This window comes from Mustela nivalis (genome assembly GCF_964662115.1).
Source record: "Mustela nivalis genome assembly, chromosome: 7".
In the NCBI taxonomy this organism is placed as follows: domain Eukaryota; kingdom Metazoa; phylum Chordata; class Mammalia; order Carnivora; family Mustelidae; genus Mustela; species Mustela nivalis.
Genome location: NC_139026.1, coordinates 24608916 through 24623189, shown reverse-complemented (window position 1 = coordinate 24623189; position 14274 = coordinate 24608916). Strand labels below are relative to the sequence as shown.

The following is a 14274-nucleotide window of genomic DNA, read 5'->3' as shown; positions in this document are numbered from 1 at the left end:
ACAGAGATAAGACTGGTGAGGCATACAGGACCCAGATCACAGAAGGCCTTCTCACCTCCTTCCTACATATTATACCGTACCTGTTCCCTGTGGTGGTGGTGGTGGGGGGGGTGAGCTCAGAAGAAGAGCATAGTACACTAGATGTATTCAATATGTGTTAGCTTCCCCTCCCTTTATTGAGAACTTTCCAGTTTTCTTGTTTTTCCTGCATAACCCAAGTTCAATCCATCAATAATCCTATTAACTCTCCTTGATTCCAACCATTTCTTACCATTCTAGTCCAAGAGAGAATCATCTAGCCTCCTACCTGGTCTCCCAACTTCTATTCTAATCTCTGATGGTCTATTTTCTATAAAGAAACCAGTGTCCTCTTCTAAAAATATACCTAAGATCACACCAATTTTTAGCTTAAGACCCTCAGATGGCTTCCCATCACATATAAAATTCCAATGACTTTACTAAGGTCTAAGAGGCTGATCTGGACATCCACATATTTACCTGGATGGCAACCAAAGAAAGAAGGATTTACCATCATTTCCTCAATTATTTAATTGTTAATAAAATGGAATTTTGTTTCTACCAAAGCATATTTTTACTTAGGATATTTAAGTGCAACTGAAAACCTAACTTTCCTATAGATACTTTCTCTCTGGATATTTGAAAATCACTTCCTTTCCTTTTTTTTATTTTCTAAAATTTTTTTAGATTTTAATTATTTATTGGACAGAGAGAGAGAGCACAATCAGGAAGAGCAAGAGAGGGAAAAGCAGGCCCCCCTCTCAGCAGGAAGCCCGATGTGGAGCTCGATCCCAGGACCCTGGGATCGCAAACACCTAACTAACTGAGCCATCCAGGCACCCAAAAATTACTTTCTTGATATTAAGAATCAAGCTTAAGTATCTGCCAGGAGCCTGATGCACACAGGCTTGATGTTCCTTGTACTTTTGTTCAAACTAAAAAAAAAAGGTCTAGTTCCAGGTGACCAAGAGTTTACCATACTCTCTAAAAATTAATCTACAGGATGCTTCAGGTACCCCCCAGAAACTGCTTGCTTTGGCAGGTAGATGGTTTCAACAAACCTCAAACAAACCCTATTTGTCTTCTCTTCCCAAGATCTGGTGTTAGGCAGCAGTGGCTATTCCATTTCATAAGAGTGACAATGACCCAGGGGGCTGCTCTTGTCCTGATTATGGGAAGCCAGACATTTAGATCTCAGTCCTTGACATCCATGGACATAGGCAATATTATAATGGCTGAAAGCATCACTTTCACCATCAGATATACCTCGGTTAAAACTTGAGCTGCACGGGCACCTGGGTGGCTCATTGGGTTAAAGCCTCTGCCTTCGGCTCAGGTCATAATCCTGGGGTCCTGGGATCGAGCCCCACATCGGGCTCTCTGCTCAGCAGGGAGCCTGCTTCCCCCTCTCTCTCTGCTTGCTTGTGATCTCTATCCATCAAATAAATAAATAAAATCTTTAAAAAAAAATTGAGCTCCATTGTCTATTAGCTGTATAATCTTGGATGTGTTATTTAACTTCCCTGAGCCTGCATTTTTTTTCTCATCTGGAAGATCAAGACAACACCTACTCTCCTAGTTATCTTGGAAATTAAAAGAGAAAATGAATTATAAGTTCAGCATTGGGCCTGATCCCAGGTAATAAATGGGTTCGGTTGCGACTCTAGCTGCTATTAAAAATTCTGATTGATTTTACTGGTATAGACACAGCTGGAAGCAGGCTGCCTGGGTTCAAATCCTGGCCCTGACACTTAATAGCTGGGTGGCTTTTTTAACCCATTAAATGGGTATAAAATTAGTAAACTCACCTCATTAGGTTTTTACGAAGATTTAATGAATGAACACATAGAAAGTGCTTTGGATAGTGCCTGGCACAAAGTAAATGCTACGTAAGTGTTTGCTACTATTTTTATATTAAAGGTTAGATTTGAGAGCTGCCCAGACTTGCTATCCCGATCCAGCAGTGAACATGCTGTGGCTGCTGGTGTCTCTTCAGCCAAGTCCTGCCAAACATTCACTTTGGCCATGTGGCCAATAACTGTATGAGTCATATAGCTTCTAATTTCCTTGGCACTTCCTTTATGTAATGGTAATATATTTTGATTTACACATAAGTCACTGCAGGTTCCATTTTGAGGCAACGTGGTATCATAAATAACAACAGATTTAAAAGTAAAAAGTTTCTTTTTGTATCCTGATTTTGCCAGCTATGTCCCATGAAGACAGAAATGTACTTTTTCTCTAACTTAGTCTTCCTCATTTTTAATGAGATGACACCTACCTCGTAGGTTTGTTATGACCTTTCAATGTTACGTGAAAACTTCCTAGTGAATTATAAAGCACTAGGTGTCTTTAAAAACATTAGGTGCCATTGTAAAAGGTTTGAAGTAGTCACTAAAAAAAAAGAAAAGATCAGCAAGGCACTTTTCAGCATTATTATTCTCTTCACAGAATATTTTTATTTCTGCGCTTCAAACACATTGTTGGATCAGCAATTAGACATTTTACCTACATGGTAAACCAAGAATAAACTCCACGGTTTGGGGACTGAAAAGAAGGAAAAAAAAAAAAAGTAGGTCTAGCAGTTTACCCAAATGTAGGAAGTGCTGGAGATGTATGACCCTGTAATCCTGGCAAATGTTCACACAGATTTCAGAAATTTACCTGGCTGAGAGGATAAAGGAGCGTTCTACACTTTCAATCTTTAGTTCATTCTGATATGCTTCTTGGGTGGGTTTTCTGACCTTAAAGAAAGCAAAACAGTTTCAGCAAATTCAGCCTATTGCAAATCTCTTCCCTGAAGCTGCTTAATGCCTTGGCTGCTGTCAGCCACCACCAACCTTCAGACTCAACTTTATCTACCATGACTCTCCTTCAACTGCTCTGTGTGCCAGAGTTCAATGCCTATATATACATACACATGTGTATATGTATACATACATATACATGCCCAACTTTCCCACCTTCAGCCCGTTGCTCACTCCCTCTACCTGGAACGAGGTGCCTTCCCTGCATCTCAGTGTGGCCAAATGTGACCTATTCTTTAAGGCTTGTGGCTCTTCCTCCAAAGACTTCCTCAATTCTCCCTGTTTCCTAGCTGCTACCAATTCCTCCACCAGGTCCTACTGAAAGCTGCACACTCCTTATTTTCTGAGCGCCCCCCCCAATTTTTCTTTCTAAAAAGATCTTATTTATTTCTTTATTTGAGGAAGGGTGGTAAGGGCAGAGAGGGGGAGAGAATCTCAGGCAGACTCCACACTGAGCACGGAGACTGACTCTGGGCTCAATGTCACCACCCTGAGACCACGCATGACCTGAGCTGAAACTAAGAGTCGGATGCTTAACCAACTGAACCACCCAGGTGCCCCAGGACTCCCCAAAACATTAATTGTACCTTCACAGTGACATTTATTACTGTCTATTTTATAGGTATTTATGTGTGGTTTATTATCTTCCCAACTCTAGTTGCTGAGCTTCTGGGGGGGTGGAGGGTGGGGAGAGACAAAAACAATCATGATTCAACTCATCTTTGTATTTTTTACCAAATGTCTTACCATGTTTTGTTTATAGTTCTCAATAAACACCTCATGAATAAATGAATGTATAAGTAAATAAATGACTAATGAATGAATAAATAAACATATAAACAGTAACATAGGGAGAGAGAGAAAAGTCAAGTATGTAAGAAAGACAGTTATCTTTGGGCTTTGTCTCTAAATATATTTGGGTTAAGAAAAGAAACATCTTCTAACAGACGCACAGACCTTCATTCCAGCCAATGAGAGCATATTGTTCAGTTTATACATCCCAGACTGCATTGGTGTTGTATACAGCAGGGCATCGTTAAACTGAAAGTAGAAATATTTCATAGAATGAAGTAAAGCAAAAATGTCAGCTACCAAGACACTGATAAGACACCGAAATAAAAGAAAAATATTCCTTTCTTATTAAAAGTTCTCTGAATAAAAACACTTCTCTGAATAAAAACACTTATGTCTGCTTATATAAACTATGACCACCCAGAATACTTTATTAGATTAAAAAGGCAATTTCTAGAACATGTGCTTTCCTTCCAAGTTCTGTAACAGATATGTTTTCTGAATTCTAAATCCCACTAAAGTATTACAATCTAAATAAATGATGGAATCAACTTTTCTAAGTGAGAAGTGACATAAACTGAATTCAAAAAGGAAATAATTTTCTGGTTCTACATCATGAAAGACTTTGTTTCCGTTACTTGAAATGCAAGTAAGCAAGATAGTCAGCCAAAGATCCCACTAAATCTCTCCGAATGTGTTAAGCTCATCTGTCATATACAAATGTCTCCTTCCATTAGGCAATTATCCCCTCTTCTGGCTCAGAAACACAGACAGTCACTTACCAGGAAAAACACTCGGGGCTGCATGACTTTCCGAGACAGCTTCATCAGAGTTCCCTCTTTGAGAAAAACCTGATTCATCCAAACAAATGCCCATTTAGTCCCATCATAACACAACTACAATATGCATATAATTTGTTTTTCAACTTTCTTTCCCCAGAATTTTTTTTGGCGGTAGGGCTGGGTGGACATAATTTCCATGTGACTTTTTTACAGTCATGGTTTCTTCTTAAACCTTTGAAGGAGTTGGACAAGCTGGCAGTTTCATAAATCTAGTATTCATAAATCCAGTCCAAGGGTACTATGTGGTCTGAAATGTAACTGACTGAGTGTGTACTTGATCCTGAAGTATAGCCAATGTCCTGACAATTGCATTTTGTAATTTTGCTGAACTCATTCCCTAGGCCACTTTTGCGCTCTATGAGGAGCACCAAAATACAGTTTTCTCCCTCCCCTTATAATCCCCTCTTACACTCAAGATCTTAACTGAAGTTGTCTTTAAAGCTGTGTGAGGTCAGTTAGTATTATACAATAAAATGATTTTATTTAATCAGTTACTCTGTGGGGTCCCTTGCCATTCTCCTCATTGAATTGTACTTTTTGTCACAGTGACTTAAGTCATGAATGTTTTGAATGGATAGAATGAACCTAGTTGATCCAGATCGAGACAGTGGAGAGTAACAACAATAACCTATTTTCATAACTGAAATGCAAAATAGCTATAAAAGGTGTCTAAGTGCATCACATTACATTTGCAAAAGGCAGTCTAAAACACTTACCCGTCCAGGCTGCACTATTTCATGGTGTCCATTTAGGCTGTACTGAATCTGCATAAGCTTCTGAAAGTTGTCCTACAGAAAGACAAGGTGTAGCACATGAAGGCCTGGGCCCCCAGGTTCAACAGTCTGTCAGCCACTGAAATCAAGATACTTACGCCTTGCTTCATGGTGTCATTGGCGTGGTTGGCGACTTCTATAACGACAGCAAGGGCATCTGAAATGTGTAGAAACATCAGGTTAGTCCAGTGGCTACAACATCAAGCAATTCCAGATGGCAAGGTAGTGAATTTGTAACAGTGAGAAGTGCCACAGGAGCAGCAAGGTTAACTCTGAGTAGGTAGAAATACAGACAATGAGGTCTGATGAGGACAACAGCAAGGAAAAAACAGGACTCATGGAAAAAAAAGAAGTCCGAGAAAGATTCTAAAGGAGATGTTATAGACATTATGTATCAACAGTATGTCAGATTTGCTTTGTGCTGAGCTTTGATTATCTTGTTGAAGTTTATAAGGATAAGGAGAGGACTTCACCCAGAAGTTAAGGACCATTCCAGTATGAACTGCCTTGGGAGAGAAGTACCCTGGGATAGGAAACCAAAACTATGAAAAAGGGTCATGGCTTACCTTCCTTCTCTTAGTTTAATCCCGAGAGGGGAGAAATGCCACAAAGAAGCCTACTAGGCCTGAGATGATGACATGCATTACTTTGTGAACTGACTCTTGGTTTTGGGTCAGTTATAATCTCGGGCTCATGGGACTGAGCCCCGACTTGGGCTCTGTTCTCAGCACAGAGTCTGCTTGTCCCTCTCCCTCTGCTCCTCCCCCCACTCATGCTGTCTCTAAAAAAGAAAATAGAAAGGTGAAACACTTGCAAATAGATGATGTTAGAGAAGTAAAAATAAAATGATTAAGAGAACAAATAAGAATCTTTACAAAATGGGTAAAACACCTCTTCTGTTTTATAATCTGAAAATAAAAAGTATGCACAAGAAGTGTGACCAAAATTTAAAAAATTAATGGGATGGACATAGACTTCAAATTAGAGCCAGGGATATACCTATAGCATTTGAAAGAGGAACTTTGGAGATAAATAGAAAGAAACACAGCTATCTTGAACAGAATTAATCTGTGTATATGCGTGTATATATATATAAGAGAAAGACACACCCTTCACAGTAGATTAACCTGTGAATGTCAGTGAGTTCCTCGTATTATAATGAAGTTTTCCTTTAAGTGCTGCTTTAAGTGCTAAGGGGCAGAAGGTGGTAAGGCAATTGTCCAGCATTAAACAGTCCCAGAATATGCTATTTTAGACTGTATCCCTGATTTGTGTAGTTTGACCACTTCACAGACTCGTGATTTTTAAGCCTGAAATGACCTTGCAGATCAACTGGTTCAATCCCTGCTTTCAAAGCAACAGACATCTAGAGAAGGTGAATGTACCACTGGCACAGAGTGACTGAGCATAGAAGAAACCCTCCTCACTCCAGACAATGCTGGGTCCTCCAGCCAACTGTAATAAAAGAATTTCTGCAACAAATTAATACATGAACGTTATTTACCTTGAGTGTCTCTGTAATCTCCAGAGTCCTCTAGAAGATTTTTCAAATAATCTGTAAGAGGGAAAGGAATATGATATTTAGTAAAATCAAGCACTAAGGAAAAAAATCATTTCATCTTTCCTACTCAATACTTCAATCAGTCTTGTTGATTTATGTATGTGTTAGTTTAATGTGTGCTAACTTTCTAAAAATGTGAAAAGAATAAAGCCCTGACATGCACTTGAAATCAGGACATAGGCTCAGAGGTAGAAAGAACTGCAGGGGTCACATTGGTCATTTTCAAGAGGAATCGGTTACTGAGCATAGGGTCTCAGCAGAGCCACAACCTCTTTGTGGCAAGAGCTAGAGACTAGAGATCCAGGACTAGAGATCCAGGTCTCCTGATGTCCAGTTCAGTGCTTTTAGTCCAACACAGAGGAAATGCCTTAATTTCAAATTGGAAGTATGTCCAGTACAAAATTCTAAGCATCAGTACACCGAGTGCCTAAAGGATTTGTCAGTCTAGGAGTCTAACGATCAGAGAATTGCAGAGGAATACAATACATAAGTCTAGAGCAGTTGTTCTCAAATGGGGGTGAATTTGCCCACCAGGGGACATCTGGAAATGTCTGGAGACATTTCTGATTGTCACAACTGGGGAAAGGGGGTGCTGCTGGCATCTAGTGGCTACAGGCCAGGTATGTTGCTAAATAATCTACAAACGCACAGGACAGCCTACAACAAAGAATTATCTGACCCAGAATGTCAACAGGGCTGCAGTTGAGAAACTCTGGTCTAAATGAAGAAGGTCTTTAAGTAAGAAGGTCTTTAAGTAAGCTACATGGTATACAGTCATTCTTGTAATAGAGAAAAAAAATTAATGCACTGTGTTATATTTTATGTCTTTAATACCAAGGGAATGCCATGGAATCTCAAGGTATTTCATTCTCTGTTGAGAAATGTTGGATGGCTTCCCACTGCCTCTCAAAACAAATTCTGACAAAAAAAATCCCAAAAAACAAAAACCACACACACAAAAACCCCCCAAACAGAATCTGTTACCTAGAATTTAAATTCCCCCCCCCCAACTACATGATCCCCACTCACTTTTCTGATTTTTTTTTCTCTACTACCTAACACAGGCGCTTTTGTTCTGACCAAAGTCTGATTCTGCATAATACCTTAGATGCTTCCCATGTGGTCCCTGGCTCCATACGTTTTGTCTTTGTCTCTAATGTTCTCTTCGATTGAATCCTTTTCTCTGTCTCTGCATATAAAAATTCTACTCCTGGGGGCACCTGGGTGGCTCAGTGGGTTAAAGACTCTGCCTTTGGCTCAGGTCATGATCCCAGGGTCCTGGGATCGAGCCCTGCGTCGGGCTCTCTGCTCAGCGAGGAGCCTGCTTCTGCCCCTCTCTCTGCCTGCTTCTCTGCCTACTTGTGATCTCTGTCTGTCAAATAAATAAAATCCTTAAAAAAAAATACTCCTGTATTTCAAGGTTCATCTCAAATTCCTCCCCTCTTTTCAAACTTTCCATTTGAAAGAAATATTCTCTCCCTTTGAAAAATAGATTACACAGTAGTTACTTTATATCTTCTATCATTTTCTCATGAGACTCAAAGCTCCTTGTGGGCAGGACCCATATCTGATTCTTAGCCCTTAGTGAGGGCCTTTGCATACATGGGACAAGAAATGCTTAATGGATAAAAATATAAATAATTTTCTTAGACCAGGATTGTGTTTGGGTCAAAGGCAATAAAGGCTGAAAGCAATCCTAATGCCAGTGGAAGTTGAGAAAATAAAAAGAGGAAAGGTACAGCAAGAGACTGCATTTTTATCAGAATCAATCTCCATTCAGCAGCATTATGGAACAGGTGTAATTTCATGCATGGATTGATGAAGTCATGCTCAAAGACACAAAGGAAAACTTGGGTGTTAGTGTCAGCTATTTAAACTCAATAGATCACACACACACACCCACTGTTGAAACTCTGTACATCTTTGAGACAGTGATACAAGAACCTGTATGAGTCTAGTCTGTAAATATCCACCACTGGCAACAAGCCCTGGAGAGACACTGCGTATGAGGACATGGAGTTTCTGTGTACCATGGAATAAGTTTCATCTTGCCAGAGACCATCACTAGCAATTCAGTTCTTAAAACAATCTGAATGCACAAGTTGGACAGTATGCTACCAATCACATGGATAAGAAAACCACAAAAATTAACAAAATGCCCTCTTTACACTTAGATGACTTTGCTTCACCTGGAGATGTTAAATTAACCTAATCTCACTCTGACCCCACTCGGAATGCAATCCATTTATAAGCCATGTTCGGTGAGTCCAAATATTTAACTTTTCTATGCAAGTGATAGGGCTAAGGAGAAAAACCTACTCCTCTTACATGTTCTTCATATCTAGGCTGTCTCCTTGATCAAAAGTGATGTTCCTTAAAGCTTCTGGTCAGGTGAAGACTGTGGAAAGGAAAGCAAATTTACCTAAGTATCAGATTCATGTCAAGTTCCTACTTTGTCTTTGACTTTTGTTCTTTAATAGAGAAGTATACCCAAGCAAACGGGCATGTTTCTCTAAACCAAGAGAGCTCTGTGGAAGATGTCCGTATTAGGAAATACTGACCTCAGAATCATGGGGCTGAGTCTGATAAGCCTGAGTTTCATTTTCGTTCCCTGAGCTCAAGTTCAGCTGCTGCCTGCCATCCTGAACTTTCAGGAACAGAGTGGAAATACAAAATTGGCTGATTGGAAACCCCACCACTAACATGTTGCAAAATCACGCTTTTAACCAAGGAGGTGCCCTATTGGCAGGGCACCCTGATACAGGATATCGTTTTGAGAACTTCCACCTTTTGCAGGAAGACAAGACCCCTCTCAGTTCAGAATCACTCAGTGCCTTAACTGCAGAATGAGAAGAATGTGACCAATCGGCCTCTGAGTCAGACGGGAGGAGCACTGAAACCACCAGCTGCCCCAGTGACTGCTATAACCCAGGTGAAGCCCAGGAACAGAGACTAGACAGACACGCTTGTGTGAGTCATAGGGAATTCTTACTTTGTACCATTTAGAACCTAGTATCCTGGATGAGTTTCCCGAGAAACAGTGACAACACAGTAGTCATTTCGATGTGCCATATTAGACTTAACAGTATTCCATGACTTTCCTGCTTCTGCCAAACCAAACTAGGCATTTTTTAAAACTTCACTAATAAAAAATGCTTCAAATGCTGTTAAGGTTGTTCATAGTAAAGGAAAAAAAAAAGTTGACGGCAGCGAGCATGGGTACCATAAAATGTACTTTCTGGCCACCAGGTGGCACCGTTGATTAATAAGTTAATTAACCCTATTATCACCATTAGAAGCACAAAATTAAGCAAAACACAGCATGTGCCTCAAGAGATATGCAAGTTAACTTTGTTGTCATATATGAGGCCCAGAGTAAAAGAATAAGGGCATAGCAAATACTATATTTTATGAGAGGTCTAAGTTCCATGAATGTATATATATATATATGTAGGGTCTTAGTAAGTCTTATCACCCTGCTTACCTAATCAAAAAATAATCAACTTTAAGCAGAAAACTGTTCAGAACTACATTAACCTTTCCTAAAAATGAGTCATCTGTGGGATTCTGGGACATTAATTCAACAACAATCTGCCAGATTCCTGGACGGCGTGCTGAGAAACGGTTGGTGGCAGGGCACAGAGGAAATGAGCATACTGGACAATAACGTTCCAAAGTCCAGAGTTTTGAATTTGAGGATGTGTCTTGCTTTGTATTCCCCACATTTCTTCTTTCCTTCTTCAATATGTAATGAGATCAGTGACACATCCAGAATTATGGGATCCAGAGAAAAGTAAGTCTAGTCAATAAGCATCTTTGCCAAAGATTCAAATTTTAAAAGAAGCAACTAAGAACAAGCCTGACTTCTGAAACAAAGTACAGATTATGTTAAACACCAAACATAAAGGCCAGGTGTCACATTGCAAGACACACTGCTGCCATCTTCAAAGCAGCCTGAGGAAGTGGTCAAGAGCCCTAACTGGGAGTGAGAGGATAGATTCTTAACCATCCAGCTACCTTTAGCCAAGGCAGGGGACTTTGGCCATGCCCTGTAGCATTTCTGTGTGTCAACATCCTCATACGTAGAAGAAAGTAAGGCGGGGGCGCCTGGGTGGCTCAAAGAGTTAAAGCCTCTGCTTTCGGTTCGGGTCATGGTTCCAGGGTCCTGGGATTGAGCCCTGCATCGGGCTCTCTGCTCATCAGGGAAACCTGCCTCCCTTCCTCTCTCTCTGCCTACTTGTGATCTCTGTCTGTCAAATAAATAAAATCTTAAAAAAAAAAGACCAGACTGGAAAACTGTAATGATTAACATTCTAATTCATTAAGAAGCATATATATTTTTTAAGATTTTATTTGTTTGTCAGAAAAAGAGAGCACAAGCAAGGAGAATAGGAGGCAGAGGGAGGAGCAGGCTCCCCACCTCGGAGGGAGCCCACTACGGGACTTGATCCCAGGACCCTGCAGTCATGACTGAAGCTGAAGGCAGATGCTTAACTGACTGAGCCAGCCAGGCATCCCTATGAAGCATTTTTTTGTTTTTGTTTTAATTTTAAAGTGTATTATAGGAAATTTGGAAAACTAAATAATGGAGAAAACTCAAACTATGCACATCTCTCTAAAATAACTATCATGGGGGCGCCTGGGTGGCTCAGTGGATTAAGCCTCTGCCTTCAGCTCGGGTTGTGATCTCAGGGTCTTGGGATAGAGCCACGCATGGCATGGCATCAGGCTCTCTGCTCAGCAGGGAGCCTGCTTCCCCCCTCTGTCTCTGCCTGCCTCTCTGCCTACTTGTGATCTCTCTCTCTCTGTCAAGTAAATAAAGAAAATCTTTTAAAAAATAACTATTATGATTTAAAAGTATTTCCTTCTGTTTTTATAAATCCTTGATTTTACTTAATTTTAATAACATGAAGGATTTTATAGCCCACTTCAAGTATTCTAGCCCACATATTCCCCCCCCCCACAGGAATAGCTAAACATTATCCCATGATAGGGATATATTACTCCCTACTTAGGTACCGTATTAGATTTTTAGGTCATTTTAAAGTTATCTTGTTTTGGCTATTATAAATAAGATAGGCCATATATTCCAATTTGCCCATAATGATACTGCTGTATACCTACTGCACTCTTGAAAGTTACTGGGCCTGAATAATGAACTGTGTAATCATTTTAATTATAAGTAAACTGATCAGAATCTTAATATATTTGTCTATTTCCAGAGTTCAGACTATTTCCTGATCAGTGAGAATAAAGGTTTTTTTTTTTAATACTGATAAGCAGGGGTGCCTGGGTGGTTTAGTTGGTTAGACGTCTGCCTTTGGTTCAGCTCATGATCCCAGTGTCCTGGGATGGAGCCCCACATCAGGCTTCCTGCTAGGTGGCAAGTCTGCTTCTCTCTCTGCCTCTGCCTGCCCCTTTGCCTACTTGTGCTCCCTCTGTCAAATAAATAAGTAAAATCTTTAAATATTAAAAAAAAAATACTGGTAAATATTTATCATGAGAAACCTTCCTTAAAGGGATATACCAATTTAAAATATTATAAATAAATGAGAATATCAATTTCACCAAAATGATCCAGTTATGTGTATTGTAGTTTTTTTTACTGATGTAGCAGTAAACTGAAACCTTGTTTTAATTGAGATTTATGATTCAGATGATGATACTGTGTATTTATTATGCATTTTCTGAGGAAACTGTTTGTTCCTATGTTTAGTCATATACCTATGGGAGTTTTAAAATTCTTAGTGAAAAAGCAATTTTTTTCATTTTTGCTACTAATATATTTTCTGATGCATGTTTATCTTTTAATTTTGATTGTATTTTAAGCCTTTATAATGTTTTTATTATTTAGAATAGTGGAAAAGTATCAATATTTTCCTTTATAATTTCTTTATTTTTCTGAGCTTAGAAAATCATGTCTCCTCCTTTCTCTATCCTTAGAGTTTTGGTTTTTTTTTAATGCTTAGAGTTTTAATAAAGAACACACTCTGGTTTTTTTTCCCTGTTTTTACTAGAGTTTACTGCTTTATATTTAGTTTTCACTTTAATTAAGACTTTTTATTTTAAGAGCAGTTTCATATTCACAATAAAACTGGGGGAAGGAACAGAGATTTTCCACACACTTCCTGCCCCCCCAACATGCACAGCTTCTTCCATTATCAACATCCTCCACCAGAATGGTACATTTACTACAGCTGAAGATCCTCTTCTGACATTTCATTATCACCCAGAGTCCACAGTTGGGTTGTACATTCTAGACGTCTGGACAAAGATAAAATGACACATACCCATCTTGATGTTATCAAACCGAGTATTTTCCCTGCCCTAAAAATCCTCTGTGCTCTGCCTATTTACATTTAGTTTTGATTTTTAGTGTATCTACTGACATATGAATCTTAACTTTTTCAAATTTTAATAGGTTATTCAATAGTCTTTTTTTTTTCTTACCGTCTTACACTTCCTACTTTGTCATACATTAGATTCTTATAAATAGGGTGTTTTTAAAGTCACCTCCCTATTCTAATAATAGAATAAAAATTATTATTTTTCAATCAATAGGTCTATTCTTGCAATGGTACTATGCATTTTTAATTGTTGATGTTTTATTTATCTGTTTTGTCAGAAGGAGAGAGAGAGTGCACACACGCACAAGCAGGGGGAGCAGCAGGCAGAGGGAGAAGCAGACTCTTCACTGAACAAGATGCCTGAGGTGCGACTCCATCCCGAGGATCACGACCTGAGCCGAAGGCCGAGGCGTAACTGACTGAGCCACCCGGGTATCCCAGGAAAAGGTTTCCCGCTCATAAAGCTTCTATATCCTAGCAGGAAACGACACAATTATTATTGTATTTACTACGTGGTCATCACCAAGCAGGTCACTTAGACTGGCTCAGACTCAGTCTTGGCATAGTCAATCCCCACTTAAGGAGGTTCTTATCCATATTTGGTTCTTACCACCTCTTTGTTGGTAAACAAAGAGCAAATTTAGGTTTAGGGAGATAAATATATTTTATTTTACTCCCCAAAGAACAGACAAGAGAAGAATAAAGCAAATATAAACACCAAAGTGAATTCAAATTTGACTGAATATCAGTGTTTCCTCAAGTAGAACAGTTCCTGATGCAAGCCCATGACTCTGACAAACACTTAAGAGGAAAACTCTTCAGCAATACTGTCAGCTTGCTAGATCTTTAGCGAGGCAAGTCCCAGCAACAGAGGCATTCAGCTACATGCAGGGAATCTGAGTTAAATGTACAAAGAGAATTGGGAAAAGAACGGCTTTGTAGGTATGCCTATGGGTATGATTCTGGGGATCTGCAGCCCGGGATAGGCAAAGCACACACACAAAATAATATTTTCACTAACCTCTAAGTGAAATACAGAATTTCCTTACATTATGAATGTAGGGAACAAACCAGCATATCATCAATGATATCAGTGACTTTACCACCAGAGAAGGCATACATTTTTTTATATCA

The 14274-nt window shown here is 39.4% G+C and overlaps 1 protein-coding gene across 3 annotated transcripts in view; it reads right to left on the bottom strand.

Moving 5' to 3' along the window:
• Positions 1-14274, bottom strand: part of FGD6 (FYVE, RhoGEF and PH domain containing 6) — a 125498-nt gene that overhangs the window by 23190 nt on the left and 88034 nt on the right. For all 3 annotated transcript variants that reach the window (XM_082739264.1, XM_082739266.1, XM_082739265.1), the window contains exons 9-14: positions 6737-6787; positions 5331-5389; positions 5176-5247; positions 4400-4468; positions 3783-3866; positions 2683-2762 (exon numbers count right to left, since the gene is read on the bottom strand). In XM_082739264.1, coding sequence (XP_082595390.1) covers positions 2683-2762; positions 3783-3866; positions 4400-4468; positions 5176-5247; positions 5331-5389; positions 6737-6787 — 415 coding nt within the window. The remainder of the gene's footprint in view (positions 1-2682; positions 2763-3782; positions 3867-4399; positions 4469-5175; positions 5248-5330; positions 5390-6736; positions 6788-14274) is intronic.